Here is a 22,109-nt window from a genome sequence, read left to right as displayed (position 1 = left end):
AAAATTTTAAGCTACCAAATTGTTTAAATGTTGAAGGGAATTTAGTATAGAGTTTGTGAAATAAATTGTGGCATTTTCTTCAGGAATTAAAGCCGTCAACTTGGTGGAAGTTAAACCGAGACAAACCTAACCTAACTTTTGTGTGTTAAACGAAATATCGTTGGTTCTAACTTCTAACAGGTATTTAAAATTTAAATATTATTCAAACATGCCTAGTAGGTGTTGTGTAACAGGTTGTAAAAGTAATTACGACTCGTCTTTAAGAAATGCACAAAACAATCGCGGTGTAAGTGTTTTCAAATTTCCTAAAAATGTAGAGCGCAAACAAGCATGGTTAAAAGCAATCCCTTGAAAAAACTTCAGCTTAAAGTGTGGTCTGTCAATTACATTTTAGTTCTGATGATATGATTTTATATGATAAACATTTGCAACCTGATGGAAACGGTAAACAATTGCTTTTAAAAAGCCCCAGACTAAAAAATGCGGCTGTTCCTAGCGTGTTTCCAAATTTAGCATCTTATCTATCAAAGCCAGCAATTAAAGAGAGAACTGATCCAGAGTTTAGGGGTGAAACAATTTCTAAAAGGCAAAACGATGAAGTAGAGAATTTTATGAAAGCAGATATAATAAACAATTTTAATGATTTAATAACAACATTTTCAATCGAACTTAATTTGATTGGTTGGAAACATAAAATTGTTGAATTTGGTAAGTATATATTTTTTTACATTGAATTTTAATAATTCTTTAAATATTGAGACAAAAATGTATATTAATGAATGTCTTCAAGTAAAAGTTTTTAGACTTATCTCCACAAGTTATTTAGTTACTTGTTACGAAGAATTTTTCTTATTGTGGATTAGGCCTACTGGGGAAACCACAGTAAATAAACGCATCTTGCACTCTACCTCTACGGTGATGAGGAAAAGTATGTAGCACAGCACCTTTGTTATAAATATCTAGGTAGGTATTCTGTCTGTAAAAAAAAGTTTGCTCCCCCTTCTGATTTTGTTACGAGCCGCTACTGCTGGACAGTGTAAAATTAGATATCATCCTCCATGGGGGTAAGATGGGAATTGTTGTAATACTAATAATCATCTAATAAACAATGTCAATTTATTGAGAACGTGTAAAAACGCGCCTTTATGTTTGTTAGGCGTTCGATGTTCGGAGGTTCACCCGGTCCGCCAGTCTGAACGATTGCGACGTTGCCTTTTTCTCAGCACGGCTAGTTATTTAACGTTGGCTACGATATGACCCAGTTTTTTTTTGTACTAGCATTTAGAAAACACCTGTATATGAAGTAATAGAACTCTGTCAACTTTACTCTTTATCTGGTGAACGTACTTGCATATTTTGCAGTCATTGTTATCGACTTGAACTCTAATTTTCAGATTGTAACATCAAAATGGCAAATTTGGAACATACAGGGATCATCCTGAAATGTGGATGCGGAAGGATTCACGACTGCGACAGATGTCCTTACGTGAGCAGAGCACTTTTTTTTCACCAGTCCCCATTATTCAGTTGCGAAACAAATTCTCTAGAAAAGTACAACTGCAAAGACTGCGATTTTGGAAGCGATCTTGTGATAATTTTGAAACAACACATCAGAGAATATCACAGACAGAGGATCGACGAACCGAAGAATGACGTTGCAGTAAAAAGCTATGTTTGCCGACAGTGCTCGTTCGAAACATATTCAGCGTTAGTGTGGATCAAACACTTGGATATTTTGTGTTTTAAAACGAAAGAATATTTCGACAAAGTGACGTTTGGTAACGATGCAAAACTGCATCTCTCCAAAGAAGATATTCAATGCTTCAAGTGCGACAAATGCAACTATAAGACAAACCGAAGTTACATTTTAAAACGTCACGACCGTATGAAACACACATTAAATGAAGAAACATCGTGGTTTCGATGTGAGAAGTGCGCGTACATAACAAAACTGAAATGCTATCTTAAACGTCACATAATAACTCGACACAAATCTGATGAAAAAGAGATTCAATGGTTCAGGTGTGACAAGTGTGACTTCAGAGCAAAATACAAAAACGGAATTAAGTATCACAAACTGATCAAACACACAACAGACGAAGAAGCGTTGTGGCTGCAATGCGAACAGTGTTCTTACAAAACAAAACTGAAATGCTGTCTTAGACGTCACATGAATCTGCACAAACCTGGCGAAGAAGGAAAGTGGTTTTACTGCTTTAATTGTAAGTACAGGTCTCGGAGGAAAGAAAACTTGAGACGTCACATGTTGGTGAAACACACCTTATCCGAATTTGTGCAGTGGTTTGCTTGTGACAAGTGTCAGTACCAATGCAAAACCAAAGACGAGTTGCACAAACACGTAAAACAGCACCATTCGGACGTAAAGATCGAATGGTTGAAATGCGACAAATGCGACTTCAAAGTAAAACAAAGGTACAGAATGAAGCATCACAAACTGCTCAAACACACACCAGACGAAGAAGTGTTGTGGCTCCAGTGCGAACAGTGCCCTTTCAAAACAAAACTGAAGTCCTCTCTTAAATCTCACATAATGGTTGTGCACAAATCTGACGAAGAAGCAAACTGGTTTTACTGCTTCAATTGTGAGTACAAGACCCTGAAGAAAGATAACTTGAGACGTCATATGTTGGTGAAACATACCACACCCGAAGCTGTGCAGTGGTTTGCTTGTGACAAGTGTCAGTATCAGTCCAAAACCAAAGATGACTTGCATAAACACGCAAAATTGCACCATTCGGACGTGGCGGTTGAATGGTTGAAGTGCGACGAATGCAATTTCAAAACAAATCTGAAATTCTCTCTTAGACGTCACATAATGACTCTGCACAAATCCGATGAAGAATCAAAGTGGTTTTACTGCCTGAATTGTGAGTACAGGAGTCGGACGAAAGGAAACTTGAAAAGTCATACATTGCGGAAACACACCACATCCGAAACTGTGCAGTGATTTGCGTGTGACAAGTGTCAGTATCAGTCCAAAAACAAATACCACTTGTATAGACACGCAAAAGTGCACAATTCGGTGAAGAAGATGAGTGGTTTGAATGTGACACGTGCCATTAATAATAGTAGGTTAAGATAAGGAGTATTGGCGTGGTGACGTTCCATTCGCAAGGTCACGTCGATGAAGGACGCCATAATGTTCTACGATACAACGAAACAAGAAAAAATAGAAAAAGTCGTATTCGTTTGAAGGAACATAAACAAAGGAAAGTTTTTTTTTATAAAGATAATGATGTCAAAGGTAAAGACAATGGGCGGCTGTGGAAAACAAAACTTTTAAGAAGGTGTGGCGTAGCTTTAGTCAACTGCGATGATGAAGAAAGGTTTTACCGAAAGTCCAATAAAAACAGATTGTGAATGGTAAAGGCAGTCACAGTTTTCTTCGTTGCCGTTTCAGAAACAGGATTCAATCATGCATAGTATTTTGACTTCTCGAGTGAAAACCATTTTTTAACTTAAACAACTTTCACTTGTCAATTTTGAAATTTTCGTCAGTGAGAGTTGTTTAACTTACGCGATATGTTTTCAGAAATTTTGTTTTGCACAGCCACCCTTATCTTTTTTTTTGTTTTTTGTTGATCGGTCATATTGTACGGGGTGATCAAATAGGACTGTTTAAGTTGGTAACACTGAATTGTATTTTAAATTGTATAACAGGAGTAACTTTCGGTTGTTGATGGCTTGTCGTTGTTAATGCTATACCTACATCAGATATTTGTCAAATAAACCAACAAAACATACCCGGTTGCAGTGTTATAAATAACCGAAATATAAAATTTTCTTAATTGTACTGCCAACTTAAACAGTCCTTTTTGATCACCCGGTATTACAAGTTGAAATATTTTTTTAAATCTTTCCTTTTGTTCGATTTAAGTCTCTTCAGTGTAAGTTCCGAGTTGCGTCCAGGCGTATTGCTATTAGACCATAAAGAGAGAAATGTAGGTCTTCAGTTAGTAATAGGTACATTGAGATCAATAAAAATTTATACATTTTAAAAGTTTTTGATAACAATTAATTTATTTTTTATACAAATAGGAACAAAGTGATAAGATACATTTTTAGCATTACCATAATGTATATACCTAGGTAGTCGTTTTCAGTTACATCCGTGCTGTCACAATGACAGTACATATGTTGGTATTACTTGCTGTTTCAGTTTAGTAATTTTGAATTTCCTAACTTGACAATTTAGCTTGACGCAACAAATTGACAAATTCAAATTATTTTCTATAATTTCAAACAAATCAAAGAAAATATGTACTTAGTCTGATTTGAATTCCCAGGATGACCTAGTTTAACCATGTTTTACACCATGTTGAAGACTGACTTTTATTATTTGTTGTTGATGTTGATGTTTCACCATAACCTCTATTTCTTGTATTTTTTTAAATAGGATTTGCTTATTCTCTGAATCCTGGTTATGAATTTGTGTATACAATCTGCATAAACATATTAAAAATGACACTGACAGCACGGATGTCGTTGAAAACGACTATAAATAATTAAACTTCTATCGGAAAAGGTAAATCCAATACATATTATTTATTTGACACTTTACACAACCAGCACTTGTCACAATATTTTGAAAAAAGATATCCTCCATCCCTAATGTCTCTTGACTGTCATTTTTTAATTTCAATGTTGCTTTTGAGGATCATAGAAATAAAAGCGAAATAACTTGGAACCATTTGTCTGTGACTTCATGGTTTGATCACGAAAATGCCAATATTCTAATTCTATAATTATACTTGCCTCGTGGAAAAACACCTTATCAGTCTATTTTAATCGTTTTTTTAAATAATGAAACAAAAAAAAACCGTTTCAATGGTTCTGCATTGCGGACTGAATTAGTGAACGTACTCCAACATCTGATTTTTGACAGCTCGTAAACAACATTCTGCTCTTGTTTTTTTTTTGTGATCTAAATAGACAAAAATTACAAAACATAATACATATTTCAACAATAAAATATGTGATTTTTGTATCAAGACTTTTGAATTACCCGAACTTCGGTAAGTACGACACATTATCTTCTAAAACATGCAAACGTGAACATTCTATGTTGAACGGTGTTTGTGCTAGATTTAAAGGTAAAGCAAAGATTCAGAAAAAAATAATAGGTGCGTTTTGTTGGGTCATCCAGACGGAATGCATCCCACCAACAAAACGGCTTAAAATTTTTGACAGTTTTGTCATAAAATCCCCACTTTCTAACATTCAAACCGACCATTCTATGTAGTTTAACGGAATGAAAAGTTTCGTCGGAGTCGGTTTTGTGCACCAATAAAACGGTCGTTCCACCATAAACCGATTCCGGTTATGTCCCAACAAAACGTACCTAATACGAACTGTCCAAAGATACAACAAACAAAAAGGAATTGAACTGATTCATGTACAAATAAAAATGAAGTTAAATGACTTGCTTATTGTCACTTATAATTACAGCAGAGCTTTTTTTGTCGAAGTAAACGACATTTCAATGAGAATTTTGTTGCCTGACAATTTAACGAAAAAAACTGCCTCTGAAAAAATTACCGAGTCCGTAGGACGAGAAATTTTTTCTGATAGTTTTTTGAGTTTAATTGCCAGACAACAAAACTCGAATTATAAATGTCAAGTTTACTTCCACCAAAAAAAAAAGCTTGAGTGTAATTCGGTAAGACAATTTAATGAATACGTAAATCACTATGACGGAGACCTACTAGAATCAGACGCTTTCAAAAGTTAGGTTCCGTTTTGTCACTGGAAAAGTTAGGGCAAACTTTTTTCGCTGTCATAATGACAAAAACACCGCTGCTTATGGGATTTTTAGTGTATGAATTAAAATGTCAGTGTAAATACACAGCAAAAGACCACAAGGACATATCTTGTCAAAACAAGAAATGTAGACATATATTGTCAAAATAAGAAATGTACAGTGCAAGCGTTTACAAGATAAAGAGAAAAAGTAAACTGAAATAGTGTCTTTCGAACTTGTTTTGTAATTGTTCTTTTGAGTAGAAATTTTGAATTACAACTCCTTTTCCGTATGGTTTCAAATCCACAAATTTTAAGTAGTCCACAACTTTGTCAAGGTCATCTTAGATTTGATTAGTTTTTATTATTATTTTATTAATTATTACAATTGCAGTTCAACAAATCTTCGACGTTGACTCGAATGGAAATTCCAGAGTCCAACAGATGGTCAGTTTCCTCCATTTCTATTGCACAGAAATAATAAACCAAAACTCGAGTTTAATTAGAAATTTACATTGCACAAAGCAGTCAATCCAGAGTATACCAAGTGCTGATTGTGTTTTATGCTGAGAGAACTAAAAAAGTCATGTTAGTTATGTTAGATTCTTTATGCACGGTCATATTAAATACCACTCCCTAGTGTAAAATTTTGTAGTGTACCTACCTATATAAATTAAATTGTTTGGGGGAAAATCGTCGGTGCAGTTGTCAAATGTAAAACAAGTGTGCCAATCAAATAAAATAAGCAGGGTGTTAGATGCTAGTACAAAAAAAGACTGCTAATACGAGAGGATGAGTAGAAGTCAAACACAAAAAATTAACTAATAAACTAGGCAAAAATGAATAGGGAATTTCACAATTTTTCTTGGAAAGCAAAATAATTGACCCAATCCTGCCACGTATTCTTCAACACAAAATAAATTTTTTGTACTCATAGCCTTGAAAGCAACGCTTCCAACATCCAACGCTCGCTCCGAAACGAGTGCTTCCCGGTCGACTCGAATCTAAAAATTGCAAAAAACACTGGCCCTTTGAGGCATTCGAAAAAAAATCTGTCTTGATAATAATAAAATTTAGTTCATAAAATACAATTTCCGTGGGTTTTCCTCCATTAAAAAATTACGGAAAGATTTATAATCGTTGAAAATTGTTCCTACAAAATTCACAAATTATTGCAAAAATTGAAATATCAAGTGAAGCAATTGTTTCCAATAACCAAAGATCACTGCCTACTTGGTTTTACGGTCGTTTATGTTTAATGTATTAAAACAAAAAAAATTAATGTAATTTTCGTACAAAAAATATTGTACGAACCGCTTGCGTGAAGACATCTTCCGTTCATTCGCGCATTAATTAAAGGCACTCGCTCCTTCGTCGCTCGTGCTCATGCTCGCGCTCATGCGGGAACATCGTCTTCCCGCACTTGGTTCGTAAATGACTATAAAATGTTACAAGTACTTGAAACATTACATTTAATGTGTATATTAATATATTTTTAACACATTTCATTACAAATTTTAAACTGTATTTAAAAAAAATTCAAAAAAGGAAAAATTCCCTATTCATTTTTGCCTAGTTTAATACATAGTATGTATTTTCGTTTTCGAGATAAAAATAAATTAAATCTTAGTTCAAATTGTTAGATAGAACGCTTCTGAATTAATAGTTAATTAAAAACGTAATTGGGGTTGTCAAGAAACAATAATAATTTTGTTGCATTTTTATTCATAGCATTGCCGCGTTGCTACGGTTTAACTTATTGTTTACTATTGTTGTGTCTGTGGCGTAGAATGTGCATGGACAGGGTTAGTTTACCCCTACCGTTTTAGATTTAAAAAAAAATGGTTTTCTGGACTCTTTAGAATCTCCACATGACCCAGTTTTTTTTTTTTTAGAAAACAGCCTGTATATGAATTAATAGAAGGTACTATGTCAACTGTACTCTTTATCTGGTGAACGCACTTGCGTATTTTGCAGTCATTGTTATCGACTTAAACTTTAATTTTCAGATTGAAACATCAAAATGGCAAATTTGGAACATACAGGGAGCATCCTGAAATGTGGATGCGGAACGATTCACGACTGCGATAGGTGTCCTTACGTGAGCAGATCAGTTTTTTTTCATCAGTTCCCATCATTCAGTTGCGAAACAAATTTTCTAGAAAAGTACAACTGCAAAGACTGCGATTTTGGAAGCGATCTTGTGATAATTTTGAAACAACACATCAGAGAATTTCACAGACAAAGGATCGACGAACCGAAGAATGACGTTGCAGTAAAAAGCTATGTTTGCCGACAGTGCTCGTTCGAAACATATTCAGCGTTAGTGTGGATCAAACACTTGGATACTTTGTGTTTTAAGACGAAAGAAGATTTCGAGAAAGTGACGTTTGGTAACGATGCCAAACTGCATCTCTCCAAAGAAGATATTCAATGCTTCAGGTGCGACAAATGCAACTATAAGACAAATCGAAGTTACATTTTAAAACGTCACGACCGGATGAAACACACATTAAATAAAGAAACATCGTGGTTTCGATGTGAGCAGTGCGCGTACCAAACAAAACTGAAATGCTCTCTTAGACGTCACATGAATCTGCACAAACCCGATGAAGAAGGAACGTGGTTTGACTGCTTCAATTGCGAGTACAGGACTCGGAGAAAAGAAAACTTGACGCGTCACATGTTGGTTAAACACACCACACCCGAAGCTCTTCAATGGTTTGCTTGTGACAAATGTCAGTACCAATGCAAAACCAAAGACGTCTTGCACAAACACGTAAAACTGCACCATTCGGACGTAAAGATCGAAGATGACAGCGGATGGTTGAAATGCGACAAATGCGACTTCAAAGTAAAACAAAGGTACAGAATGAAGCTTCACAAACTGATCAAACACACACCAGACGAAGAAGTGTTGTGGCTGCAGTGCGAACAGTGCTCTTACAAAACAAAACTGAAATCCTCTCTTAAGTCTCACATAATGGTTGTGCACAAATCTGACGAAGAAGCAAACTGGTTTTACTGCTTCAATTGTGAGTACAGGACCCTGAAGAAAGACAACTTGAGACGTCATATGTACCTGAAACACACCACACCCGAGGCTGTGCAGTGGTTCGCTTGTGACAAGTGTCAGTACCAGTCCAAAACCAAAGGCGATTTACAGAAACATGCAAAACTGCACCATTCGGACGTAGCGGTTGAATGGTTGAAGTGCGACGAATGCGATTTCAAAACAAAACTGAAATCCTCTCTTAGACGTCACATAATGACTCTGCACAAATCCGACGAAGAAGCAAAGTGGTTTTACTGCTTGAATTGTGAGTACAGGACTCGGAGGAAAGGAAACTTGAAAAGTCACATATTGCTGAAACACACCACATCCGAAACTGTGCAGTGGTTTGCGTGTGACAAGTGTCAGTATCAGTCCAAAAACAAATACCACTTATATAGACACGCAAAAGTGCACAATTCGGTGAAGAAGATGAGTGGTTTGAATATGCCATTAAAAATAGTAGGTTAAGATAGGGAGGATTGCCGTGGTGACGTTCCATCCGCAAGGTCACGTCGATGAAGGACGCCACAATGTTCTACGTAACAACGAAACAAGAAAAAGAAAAAGTCGTATTCGTTTGAATGAACATAAAAAAAAATTAACAAAGGAAAGTTTTTTTTTGGAATAAAGATAATGATGTGAAAGTTAAATGCATATGGTCAAAAGAAAAGACACAAGGGGCGGCTGTGGAAAACAAAACTTTTGAGAAGGTGTGGGGTAGATTTAGTCGTACCAACAGCGATGATGAAGAAAGGGTTTGCCGAAAGTCCAATAAAAACAGGTTGTGAATGGTAAAGGCAGTCACAGTTTTCTTCGTTCCCGCTTCAGGTGTTCAATCATTCATAGTATTTTGACTTCTCGAGTGAAAACCATTTTTTAACTTAAACAACTGTCACTTGTCAATTTTGAAATTTTCGTCAGTGACAGTTGTTTAACTTACGCGATATGTTTTCAGAAATTTTGTTTTGCACAGCCACCTTTATCTTTCTTTTTTTGTTTTTTGTTGTTCGATTTAAGTCTCTTCAGTGTAAGTTCCGAGTTGCGTCCAGGCGTACTGCTAAATTGCTATTAGACCATAAAGAGAGAAATGTAGGTCTTCAGTGAGATCAATAAAAATGTATACATTTTAAAAGTTTTTGATAACAATTAATTTATATTTTTATACAAATACGAACAAAGTAATAAGATACATTATTATTTTAGCATTATCATAATGTATAAATAATTAAACTTTTCTCGGAAAGGGTAAATCCAATACATATTATTTATTTGACACTTTATACAACCAGCACTTGTCACAGTACATATTTTGAAAAATGATATCCTCCTATATCCGTGCCTATATCCCTAATGTGTCTTGACTGTCATTTTAAAATTCCAATGTTGCTCTTGAGGATCATAGAACTAAAAGCCCAATAACTTGGAACCATTGGTCTGTGACTTAATGGATTGATCACGAAAATTCCAATATTCTAATTCTATAATAATACTTGCCTCGCGGAAAAACACCTTATCATTCTATTTTAATCGTTTTTTTAAATAATGAAAAAAAAAATACAGTTTCAATGGTTCTGCATTAGTGAACGTACTCCAACATCTGACTTTTGACAGCTCGTAAACAACGTTCTGCCATTGTTTTTCTGTGATCTAAATAATAGACAAAAATACTATAAAACATGATATTTCAACAAAATATGATTTTTTTTATCAAGACTTTTGAATTCCCCGAACTTTGGTAAGTACGACACATCATCTTCAAAAACATGCAAACGTGAAAATTCTAGGTTGAACGATGTTTGTGTTATCGTATGATCAAAAAGTCTTTGGATCGCGATAGCAATGAAATCTAAAAACCATCTACAGAATTATTTACTTCTATTGCCCGTAGTTTTTATTGTACAAGGTTATTCTAAATGATTGTAGTCCAAATTGGCGTAAAAACTGAATGTAAAATTTATGGTTGCCGCTCCATATAAAAATTTTCAAAATAATGTGAATAAGTGAATAAACACCGTTCACACAGAGGAGTTAAACAACTCAGTCTTGTTAGATTCAATCGTTAATTTAAAAAGAAATACATAAAATTTTCATCGCCGCACTTTTCACCTAAAAAATGACAATGACAGTTCGCAGCAAGGCGGCGAAAATTTCACAATATGTTAACATGGGCATGGCTTGCTTCGACTACAATCATTTAGAATAACCCTGTACAGTTAATTTCCAAATTATGGAGTAAATACACCTAATTTTCTACAGTGTGAAATGCACTTACATTTTTTGTCAATGATCAGTGTCAATTTTGACAAACAAAATGCTTAACCTAACCGAAAATGCGAAAACGATTATTCTTTCCAAATTAGAAGAAGAGTGGTCAATCCAGAGGTAGCTCAGTATTATAACATCGCGAAGAGCATCGTGCAGAGGATAAAACAGACACTATTATGGTATTCTAAAATATCAGCGACATTTTATGTTGTCAAACTCACCTAATCTACATAAAAAATATGACGCTCAAATTTCAAAAAGGCATCTTTACGTGTGGAGAAAACTGTAATATATCGACATCTTGATTTTTGAGGTGTATTCGATAATTTTGAAATTAACTGTACTTCAATGTAGTGCGCTAATCTCTCACGGAACTCATTTAAACATTAACGGAGGCGAATAAACCTAATTACTATTTTCACCACGATTTCCATTACTGTAGTATGATTTGATAATAAAAATTGTATGTCCTCGTTGAAACATTTTGAATTATAACCTGCTAACTTGAAAATTGTCAAGTAAATGTCAAAAATAATTGAAATAAATAATTTCATAGATAGCTTGTTAATTCCACGGCAACCCTGATCCAAAAACTTTTTGATCATACGATAGATTTAGAGGTAAAGCAAAGATTCAGAATAAAATAATAATAATACGGTTGGCTTCAAAAAAAAACGGGAACTGTCAGAAAAAGTTCTGTCAAATTTTATTCAATTTTTATAGTTTCAAACGGCCTTTTAGAATTTAGGTTAAAAAACTGCACTTATGTGTCAGAAATACTACTGTCAAACAGGCACAAATTGACATAAATTGACAAATTAAATTTCCAATTCACATTAGGTCAAAGTTCATTTCCCGTTTTTTTTTTAAGTAAAACAAGAAATGTACAGTGCAAGCGTTTACTAGATAAAGAGAAAAAGTAAACTGAAATTGTGTCTTTCGAACTTATGTTATTGTTTCAACTTTAATTTTCAGATTGTAACATTAAAATGGCAAATTTGGAACACACACGGAGCATCCTGAAATGTGGATGCGGAAGGATTCACGACTGCGACAGATGTCCTTACGTGAGCAGATCACTTTTTTTTCACCGGTTCCCATCACATAGTTGCGAAACAAATTCTCTAGAAAAATACAACTGCAAAGAGTGCGATTTTGGAAGCGATCTTGTGATAATTTTAAAACAACACATCAGAGAATATCATAGAAAGAGGATCGACGAACCGAAAAATGACGTTGAAGTAAAAAGCTACATCTGTCGAGAGTGCTCGTTCGAAACATATTCAGCGTTAATGTGGATCAAACACTTGGATACTTTGTGTTTTAAAACGAAAGAAGATTTCGAGATAGTAACGTTTGGTAACCATGCAAACCTGCATCTCTCCAAACAAGACATTCAAAGGTTCAGTTGCGATAAATGCAACTACAAGACAAATCGAAGATACAGCTTAAAGCATCACGACCTGATGAAACACACGTCAAGTGAAGAAACATCGTGGTTTCAATGTGAACAGTGCGCTTACAAAACAAAACTGAAGAGCTATCTTAAAAGTCACAAACTAACTGGACACAAATCTGATGAAGATAAGATCCAATGGTTCAGGTGTGACAAGTGCGACTTCAAAGCGAAACATAGATGCAAAATGAAATATCACAAACTGATCAAACACACAACAGACGAAGAAGCGTTGTGGCTGCAATGCGAGCAGTGTTCTTACAAAACAAAACTGAAACACTCTCTTAAACGTCACATGAATCTGCACAAATCTAACGAAGAAGGAAAGTGGTTTTACTGCTTCAATTGTGAGTACAGGACTCGGAGTAAAGGAAACTTGAGACGTCACATGTACCTGAAACACACCACACCCGAAGCCGTGCAGTGGTTTGCTTGCGACAAGTGTCCGTACAAGTCCAAAATCAAAGACGACTTGCAAAGACACGCAAAATTGCACCATTCGAACGTATGGTTGCAGTGCGACAAATGCGATTTCAAAGCAAGGCAAAGGCGGCAACTGAGGCAACACGAGCGGTTCAAGCACACGCCGAACGAAGAGGCGGTGTGGTTTCAATGTGAGCAGTGCTGCTACAAAACAAAACGGAAAAACAACCTGAAATGTCATGTGAAACTGCACAAACCAGACGAAGAAGCGGAATGGTTCTACTGCTTCAACTGCGCATACAGGACGAAGACTAAGAACAATCTGAAACATCACATGGTGCTCAAACACACCGCCCCGGAAGCCGTGCGATGGTTCACTTGTGACAAGTGCCAGTGCAAATTTAAGACGAAATTTAACCTGAACAGGCACCAAAAAACCTTGCATTCTACCAAAGAAGTTCAAGTGTGATAGTAAACGAGCCGAACATGAGTGGTTTGAATGTGACACGTGCCATTAAAAATAGTAGGAAAGGAGGATTGGCGTGGTGACGTTCCATCCGCAAGGACACTGAACATTAAAAAAAATTTAACGAAGGAAATGATGTAAAGGTTAAAGGTATATGGTCAGCAGAAAAGATACAAGGGACGGCTGTGGAAAACAAAACTTTTGAAAAGGTGTCGCGTAGCTTTAGTCGCACTAACAGCGATGGTGGAAAAGGCAGTCACAGTTTTCTTCGTTCCCGTTTCAGAAAGAAGATTCAATCATGCATAGTATTTTGACTTCTCGACTAAAAAACATTTTTGAACTAAACTGTCTCACTTGTCAATTTTGACATTTTCGTCAGTGACAGTTGTTTAAGTTACGCGACACGTTTTCAGAAATTTTGTTTTGTGCAGCTACCCCTTATCTGTTTTTTTTTTTTGATCGGTCATATTGTATTATACAGGTGTCCCCAAAAAAAAAGACGAGTCCATAGCTCCCTTATTTATCGGAGGATTTTAATTATCTATACACCAAATTAAATGGTTGTTAATGGGCTACAAAATGGCCTAATAAATTCAAGTATAGCCCTATGGGCTTCAAGGGTAAACTGTCAAAATATTTTTTTTCAAATGGGATTGCATACCTTTTATTAGTAATTCTGATAGAGATTTTAATTCTGAAAACAACACAAGCATAACTTCACATTTAAAAAAATAACCCTAACTTTTGAAACAAATGACGAGCATCAAGCGAAAAGCTATCAAAATGCACTGCGTTACAGTGTAATAACCAAATTAAGGTAGCTGGAAAAACAAATGACAAACAATAACATGTGGGATTGCGCAGATATGCCGCCAATGTTTAGCGCAAAATGGAACATAGACGATAGTAGCGTTTTTTTACATTTTTTTTTGTGAATTTTTGGTATTTAAGTGTATATTTGTGATACATTCTTGTTTTCAGAATATAAATCTCTATCAGAATTAGTACAAAAAAATATGTATTCCCATTAAAAAAATTTTTTTGACAGTTTACCCTTGAAGCCCGTAGGGCTATACTTGAATTTATTAGGCCATTTTGTAGCCTATTAACAACCATTTAATTTGGTGTACAGATAATTAAAATCTTCCGATAAATAAGGGAGTTATGGACTCGTCTTTTTTCTTGGGGATATTACAAGTTGTAATATTTTTTATTTCATCCTGCGTCAAATTTCAATACTTTACGTCATCAGTTTGAATCCGGGAAAACGCAAAAAACGGCCGGACGCCAGTTAAGTGTTGCTATTGGAAACACAAAAGTAACAATCGCAATAACAATTATTCAGGTTTAAGAAATGTTTTATTCAAAACTACATCTAATTTAACTATTTCGGCCACAAAGAAGATGCACTTACTTTCTCAGACTAAAAACGTTAGTTCACAAATAAAATAATACAACCATTTAAACCAAATCTAAAAAATAGGCCAGCCAGCATAACCTCTTTCGTAATTTTCTTCACATTATTTTCTGATTTCCATTTACAAAAATGGCTGAATTGTTTTTGATACCTCTCACCAGACTTGCTAGGTATTAATTCAGCACAGGCTTCTGCAGATTTTCTTACAATTTCTGGAGGATTTGCTTTAGAAGTCATTTTGACGCACCAAATTATTTCAACAAAATAAACAATTGCCAAACAGCCGTTGCTAATCATGTTCCAAAAATGTGACTAGATGGGGGGGAGCATTTGTTGAATTATTTTGAAATTAATTTCAATGTTTCTTTCAAACGAAATCTGAGGCAGGATGAAATCAAATACATAACGACATTTGTCCGTGAACTCTTTCTACAGTACTCGTTTCGAGTTTCAAGACTCGGCTCCTTCGTCGCCTCGTTCTTAAACGTCTCACTCGTACCGTAAACTATGAGTTCCCGGACTTATAACGTTAATTACTATTTTAATCTTTCCTTTTCTTAAATTTAAGTCTTCAGTGTAACATTGTATTTTTGATTTTTTATTATAAGTAATTGTCTCCGAGTTGCGTCCAGACGTATTGCTATATTGACCATAAAGAGAGAAATGTAGGTCTTCAGTTAGTATGTAATACATTGAGATCAATAAAAATTTATACAGCAAGGTTTTCATAACAATCAGTTCATATTTTTATACAAATAAAAACAAAGTAATAAGATACATTTTTATTTTAGCATTATCATAATGTATAAATAATTAAACTTCTATCGGAAAAGGTAAATCCAATGCCTACATATTATTTATATGACAATTTACACAACCAACACTTGTCACAGTATTTTGAAAAAGGATATCCTCCTGTGTCCCTAATGTCTCTTGACTGTCATTTTTTAATTTCAATGTTGATCATACATAGAAATAAAAGCCCCAATAACTTGGAACCGTTTGTCTGTGACTTCATGGACTGATCACGAAGATGACAATATTGCCAATATTCTAATTCTTGCTTCGCAGAAAAACACCTTATTATTCTATTTTAATCGTTTTTTAAATAATGAAACAAAAAAAAAACAGTTTCAATGGTTCTCCATTGCGGACTGTATTAGTGAACGTACTCCAACATCTGACTTTTGACAGTTCGTAAACAACGTTCTGCCATTGTTTTTCTGTGATCTAAATAGACAAAAATTACAAAAATACCATAAAACATGATATTTCAACAATAAAATATATGATTTTTTTATCAAGACTTTTGAATTCCCCGAACTTCGGTAAGTACAACACATTATCTTTTAAAACATGCAAACGTGAACATTCTACGTTGAACGGTGTTTGTGCTAGATTTAGAGATAAAGCAAAGATTCAGAATAAAATAATACGAACTGCCCAAAGATACAACAAACAAAAAGGAATTGAACTAATTCATGTGCAAATAAAAATAAAGTTAAATGGCTTGCTTATTGTCAGTGTAAATACACAGCAAAAAGACCACAAGGACATATCTTGTCAAAACAAGAAATGTACGGTGCAAGCGTTTACTAGATAAGGAGAAAAAGTAAACTGAAATTGTGTCTTTGTAATTGTTATTTTGAGTAGAAATTTTGAATTACAACTGCTTTTTCGTATGGTTTCAAATTTACAAATTCTAAACGTACTCCACAACTTTTTCAAGGTCATTTTAGGTTTGATAATTTTTATTATTATTTTATTTGTACTATCCCACCTCCACCCGGCGGCACGGCAATTTTGCCGGAGTACATACACTATTACGGATATTACTATCAAGTAATAGTGCAGTGCTTATCAACATAATTACCGGCGTCTCGCCTCCGCATTTTGACTTTGTTGTGTATTATGTTCTGTGTCAATGTTAAGGAACTTCCTCACGATGTGACATGAGTATAATAATATACCTTTTTGAATTTCAACTACCAATGTGTTATCTAAATCCAGAATTTTTAAATTTTTAAAAAGAGATTGCGGTACTATTCCCGTTGCTGAAATTACAAGTGGTAAAATCGAAATTTTTTCTAAGCACCAAAGATTTCTCATAGCAACGGACAGCTCTAAATATTTATTAATTTTTGTGTTATATGTCTGTGTTATATTATGTGAATTTGGAACAGCTATATCTAAAAGATATGCTTGCTTTTGTTGTTTATTTAAAATTATAATGTCTGGTCTGTTATGCTTAATATGAATGTCAGTTAAGATTGTTCTATCAAAATATAACTTGTAACTGTCATTTTCCAAACAACTTTCTGGTGTATAACTATAATGTTGTTGTGTATTCTTTAATAAATTGAATTTAACAGCTAAATTCATGTGTATAATTTTAGCGAATATATCGTGACGTTTTTTATATTCGCTTTGAGCCAAAACGGTGCAAGAAGAAATGATGTGTTCAATTGTTTCCCCTTCAGTTCCGCAAATCCTACATTTATCAATTATCGATTGTATACCGCATATGTGTTTTTTATAATTTCTTGTATTTATAACACGATCTTGTATTGCAAATATAAAACCCTCCGTCTCAGGGTGAATATTTGATTTCTTAAGCCATGCATGAGAGGCCTGAATATTAACTTCTGGTTGTTCCAGTTCTTTAAAGTATCTCCCATGTAAAGACTTCTGTTTTATATTTGCTATAGTGTCAGGTATATTTGGCTTAACAATATCTGAAATTATATTATCACTTAAATTTAAAGGTGTGTAGCCTTTATCGGCTGAAACCAAAGCATTAAAAAAGGTGTTATCACGAGCTCTATTGAGGAAATAATTTTTTAGTGAAGCAATTTGATTTTTTAGCAGTACTTCTAAATTTGAAAAACCCCTACCACCGTTTTCGCGTGGTAAATTAAATCTTTCAATAGCAGATTTAGGATGGTGTTTACTAAATTTGGTAAAAAGAACTCTAGTTTTAATGTTTATGTTCTGTAAATTAGTTTTGGACCATTTTATAACACCGAAAGAATAGGTCAGTAATGGAACAGCATATGTATTAACTGCTTTAATTAAATTATTACCGTTTAATTTTGATTTTAAAATAGATTTAATTCTTAAATAAAATTGCTTTTCTAAATTTTCTTTTATAATTGAATGTTGAATATGATTTGATTGATTAATACCTAAATATTTATAAAATTCTCCTTTATTTAAATTTTTAATGATTTCTCCTTCTTGAGTTATATATTCTAAATGTTCGTAATGACCGCGACATATTGATTGCATTTTACACTTATCAATACCAAAACTCATTCCAATATCATTTGAGAAATTTTCAGTTATTGTTAGTAAAGATAAAATGTGATTCTTTTTTGATGCATAAAGTTTTATGTCATCCATATAAAGAAGGTGATTTAATTTGGATAGTGTGGTATTATTAAGTCTAATATTGAAACCATATCCAGTGCTATTTAATAGATTTGTCAAAGGATTAATGGCTAGACAAAACCATAAAGGACTTAAAGAATCTCCTTGATAAATTCCCCGTTTAATTTGAATAGGCTCGGATTTTAATTTAGTATTGTTTATTGATAAATTTAAAGTAGTTCTCCAAAATATCATAATATGAGATAAAAAGTTAATCAAATCCAAATTAATTTTATAAATTTTAAGAATTTTAATTAACCATGAATGTGGTACTGAATCATAGGCTTTTTTGTAGTCTATGAATGCGGTATAAATATTTCTATTATTTTTTCTAGCTTGTTCCATTATTACCGTATCTATTATGAGTTGTTCTTTACAACCAAAACACTCTTTAATACAACCTTTTTGTTCTTCATTAAGTATATTTAATTTTTGACAATGGTCGTAAATTATTACTTTAATGCAAGATGTCATAATTTTATAAATTGTAGGTAGACATGTGATTGGCCTATATTTTGATGGATTCTTAGTATCGGAATCTTTTGGTTTCAGATATGTTATACCATGGGCCAAAAACTCTGGAAATGTGTTAGGTTCCCTAATAAATCCGTTAAAGTGATCAAGTAAGCATTTATGAATACAAGTAAATTTTTTTAACCAAAAGTTATGAATTTGGTCACCTCCAGGGGATTTCCAATTATGTGAACTATTAATATTTTTAACTAAAATTTCAAGGCTAATTTGAATATGATGTCGATTATTACTATCTGGTATATCATTTTCTAAATGAGGAATCCATTCTGCCTGATTATTAAATTGAACTTCATTTGACCATATGTTTGACCAGAATTCTTTAATTTCGTTTATATTTGGTGTACCATTATTAGTTTGAGTTTTATTATCTGTTAAATTTTTGTAAAACAACTTCTCATTATTTCTAAATAGTTTGTTTTCCAATTTCCGTTGTTTATTATTTTTATATCTTTTGAGTCGTTTAGAATAAATATTTAACTTCTGTAATAAAGTGTCTTTGATTTCTATTAATGTTTTATTATATTCATTATATTTTAAACAATGTATTCGGTTGTTATTTAAAATGGATTGAATACAATTATTTAGATGATTAGAATTTATACCCTTTAAATATTGAGTTATTCTACCTAAATCTCGTCTGATATTATTAATACGTTTATTTAGTCTTTGTTCCCATTTTGGTAATTCTTTCGCTTTTATATTATTTGTCTGGCCAATTTCTTTTGATCCATTTAATCTGATAATTGTTAAAGCTCCACTATATATAATACTGTGTAATTTTTTAAAACTTGTGGTGTTATTTACAAATTTAGGTAAAATGAATTGATTTAAAATTTCAATCATTGCAAAGAATTTTTTGGAGCTTTGTTGTTTAGGTAATAGTGGTCTATTAAATGGTTCTATATGTTCAAATTCGTTCAGAGTTCTATTAAATTCATCTTCAATTTGTTCTTTAAAATTTTGATGGTAGTAAAAATTTTGATTAATAACATGTATATCATTATAACTCAAGTCTAAATTATGTATGTCTGTTTGTATGGTGTTTGGTGAATCGAGAATTGGACAGAAAGAGTCATTATGATTAGATAAACTTTGTAAACTTTGCGGTTCAACAGAATTTTGGAGTAAATTATTAGAAACTTCATTATTGTCAGAATAATTAATTGACAATTCTAACTTTACATCATTTTTGATCTTTTCTAAAATTGCCGAAGGGATATAGTTTTTCTTCATAATGGCTCTCCTCTGGTCAGCTAAATTTTGAATAGTAACAGGAAACTGGGGGTACTTACTTTGGAACGCTTTAAATAAATCAAGCCTGTAAGTACTCACAACATCCTGTAGTTTCGTGATCCGAAAATATTCCCGTATAATGAAAATATTCATTTCCATAGTCCATTTTTTGCGTTTCCTAACTTCTGTAGCACCATTGGATTGCAGTGAAGCACTTGCAACAACATTTGGCGCGTTTTTATTAGAGAGCGAATTTATTGACATTTAGACAGTTGTCACGGCACTTTATTTTTATTAATTATTAAGATTGCATTTCAACAAATGTTCGACGTTGAGTCGAATGGAAATTCCAGAGTCGATCAGATGGTCAGTTTCCTCCATTTCTATTGCACAGAAATAATAAACCAAAACGAGAGTTTTATTAGAAATTTACAATGCACAAAGCAGTTAATCCAGAGTATACGAAATGCTGATTGTGTTTTATGCTGAGAGAACTAAAAAAGTCATGTTACTTTATGTTTGATTCTTTATGCACGGTCATATTACTACTCCCTAGTGTAAAATTTTGTGGTGTACCTATATAAGTTAAATGTATTTGTTTGAGGGAAAATCGTCGGTGCAGTTGTCAAATTTAAAACAAATGTGCCAATCAAATAAAATATACAGGCTGTTTTTTAGATGCTAGTACAAAAAAAGACTGAGGATGAGTAGAACTCGTGCACAAAAATTATCCTATTACTATTTAGTCTTTTCGTTTTCGAGATAGAAATAAATTAAATTTTGGTTAAAATTGTTAGTAAACTCTGTCCACTCATAGATTGCTTGACATAAATGTTACTAAAAATGTTCACTTACGCTGTAACAAATAGATCCGGCGCGAAATTTAAACAAATGGAAAGAGCAGGTTTACACGTGATGTTTTATTATTATTCTGCATGTTTGCACTTAGGAAAGACGAAAGAAAACTTCAGTACAGTAGGAGTAATATATTAGGTTTTATTAATACAGGGTATTTCACGAGTGATAATGTGCCCGACGGAATAAAAAATGCAACCCACAATACATTTTCGAATTTCCGAAAAAGCTGGCTATTGAAATTAAAATATCCAGTTTTTTTCGGAAATGGCTAAACAAAAGCAAGAGATTATTTAATATGTAGTCCTATTTAATGCATGAACTAAAATTACCTCTGTATCATTTTCGATGTTTGTAATGTCACTTAAAGTGTTCATAATGCTAGATTTTTGAGGCACACACTCACTTCACAAATTAAAAAAAATCAACAAAAAATCGCTACGGAACAGATCAAAACAGCAACACGATCAAAACGAATAACTTTTAAAACCAGAGAATCACAAAACAAAGCTCTGAAGATGAAAAATCGCAAATCTAAATGCTTAAACCACTTGACAGAACTGACAATTTCAAATTTGAAATGTCATATAATTTATTTTTCGCGTGGATTTCACAACCAATGAGAATCAGTGGCGCGAATGCTTCAAGATATTACCAACACAATCTATGATCCTTTCCTAATATTTTAATGTTATGGTTTGGGGATTTTGTTATCTAAGGATATTTAAAAAAATGCATTCTATCAGAGGACGTAAGTCTACGCTTCTGATTAAAGGTAATTAAAAACGTAATGGCGGTTGTCAAGCAACAATAATAATTTTGTTGTATTTTTGTTCATAACTGTGGTTTAACTTATTGTTTACTATTGTTGTGTCTATGGCATGGTGCACGGAAAGGGTTAGTTTATCCCTACCGTTTTAGTAAAAAAAAAAAATGTTTTCGGGACTCTTTAGAATCTCCATATGACCTAGTTTTTTTTTTGTATATAAAGTAATAGAAGGTACAGTTGCGGAATTAAAATTTCGGGCACTATTGTCAATGTCATGATATAAACTCTAAAACAACCTTTACATTAATAACCTTATTTTTTACTCTTGTCATGTTTTTGTCTTTTTGGCAATCAAAAATTGTCATTTGTGGCATAATAACGGGTAGCCAACATATCAAAACGATGATTTAGTGTCAGTCATGATGACAGTAGAAGGTAGAAGGTGCT

At 33.5% G+C, this 22,109-nt stretch overlaps 2 protein-coding genes across 4 annotated transcripts in view; both read left to right on the top strand.

The window, feature by feature from the left end:
* The window catches only part of LOC138128765 (zinc finger Y-chromosomal protein 1-like), a 51,078-nt gene extending 35,516 nt beyond the window's left edge, over positions 1-15,562 (top strand). For 2 of the 3 annotated variants that reach the window (XM_069044949.1, XM_069044948.1), the window contains 3 exons: positions 1,395-3,966; positions 9,909-10,550; positions 12,056-15,562. The gene's annotated coding sequence lies outside the window, so the exon portion shown is untranslated. Of the gene's footprint in view, positions 1-1,394; positions 5,037-9,908; positions 10,551-12,055 lie in introns of all 3 variants that reach the window. The other variant, XM_069044947.1, reaches the window with a different exon arrangement.
* On the top strand, positions 2,171-13,428 carry LOC138128193 (zinc finger protein 64-like). The gene is made up of 3 exons (XM_069044382.1): positions 2,171-2,781; positions 8,344-9,080; positions 12,665-13,428. The coding sequence occupies exons 1-3, from the start codon at positions 2,171-2,173 to the stop codon at positions 13,426-13,428; spliced, it is 2,112 nt and encodes a 703-aa protein (XP_068900483.1).
* Positions 15,563-22,109: the final 6,547 nt, after the last annotated feature.

The sequence above is a fragment of the Tenebrio molitor genome, chromosome 4 (assembly GCF_963966145.1).
Source record: "Tenebrio molitor chromosome 4, icTenMoli1.1, whole genome shotgun sequence".
Taxonomy (NCBI): Eukaryota; Metazoa; Arthropoda; class Insecta; order Coleoptera; family Tenebrionidae; genus Tenebrio; species Tenebrio molitor.
The sequence above is the reverse complement of the archived record's forward strand: the minus strand, read 5'-3'. Positions and strand labels throughout refer to the sequence as shown.

Coding starts and splice junctions, on each gene's coding strand:
- LOC138128193 (XM_069044382.1), top strand. CDS start 2,171: ATGAATCTGCACAAACCTGGCGAAGAAGGAAAGTGGTTTTACTGCTTT. Junction 2,782..8,343: donor GTGGCGGTTGAATGGTTGAA/GTGCGACGAATG, acceptor ATGCTCTCTTAG/ACGTCACATGAATCTGCACA. Junction 9,081..12,664: donor GTGGTTTTACTGCTTGAATT/GTGAGTACAGGA, acceptor AATCTGATGAAG/ATAAGATCCAATGGTTCAGG.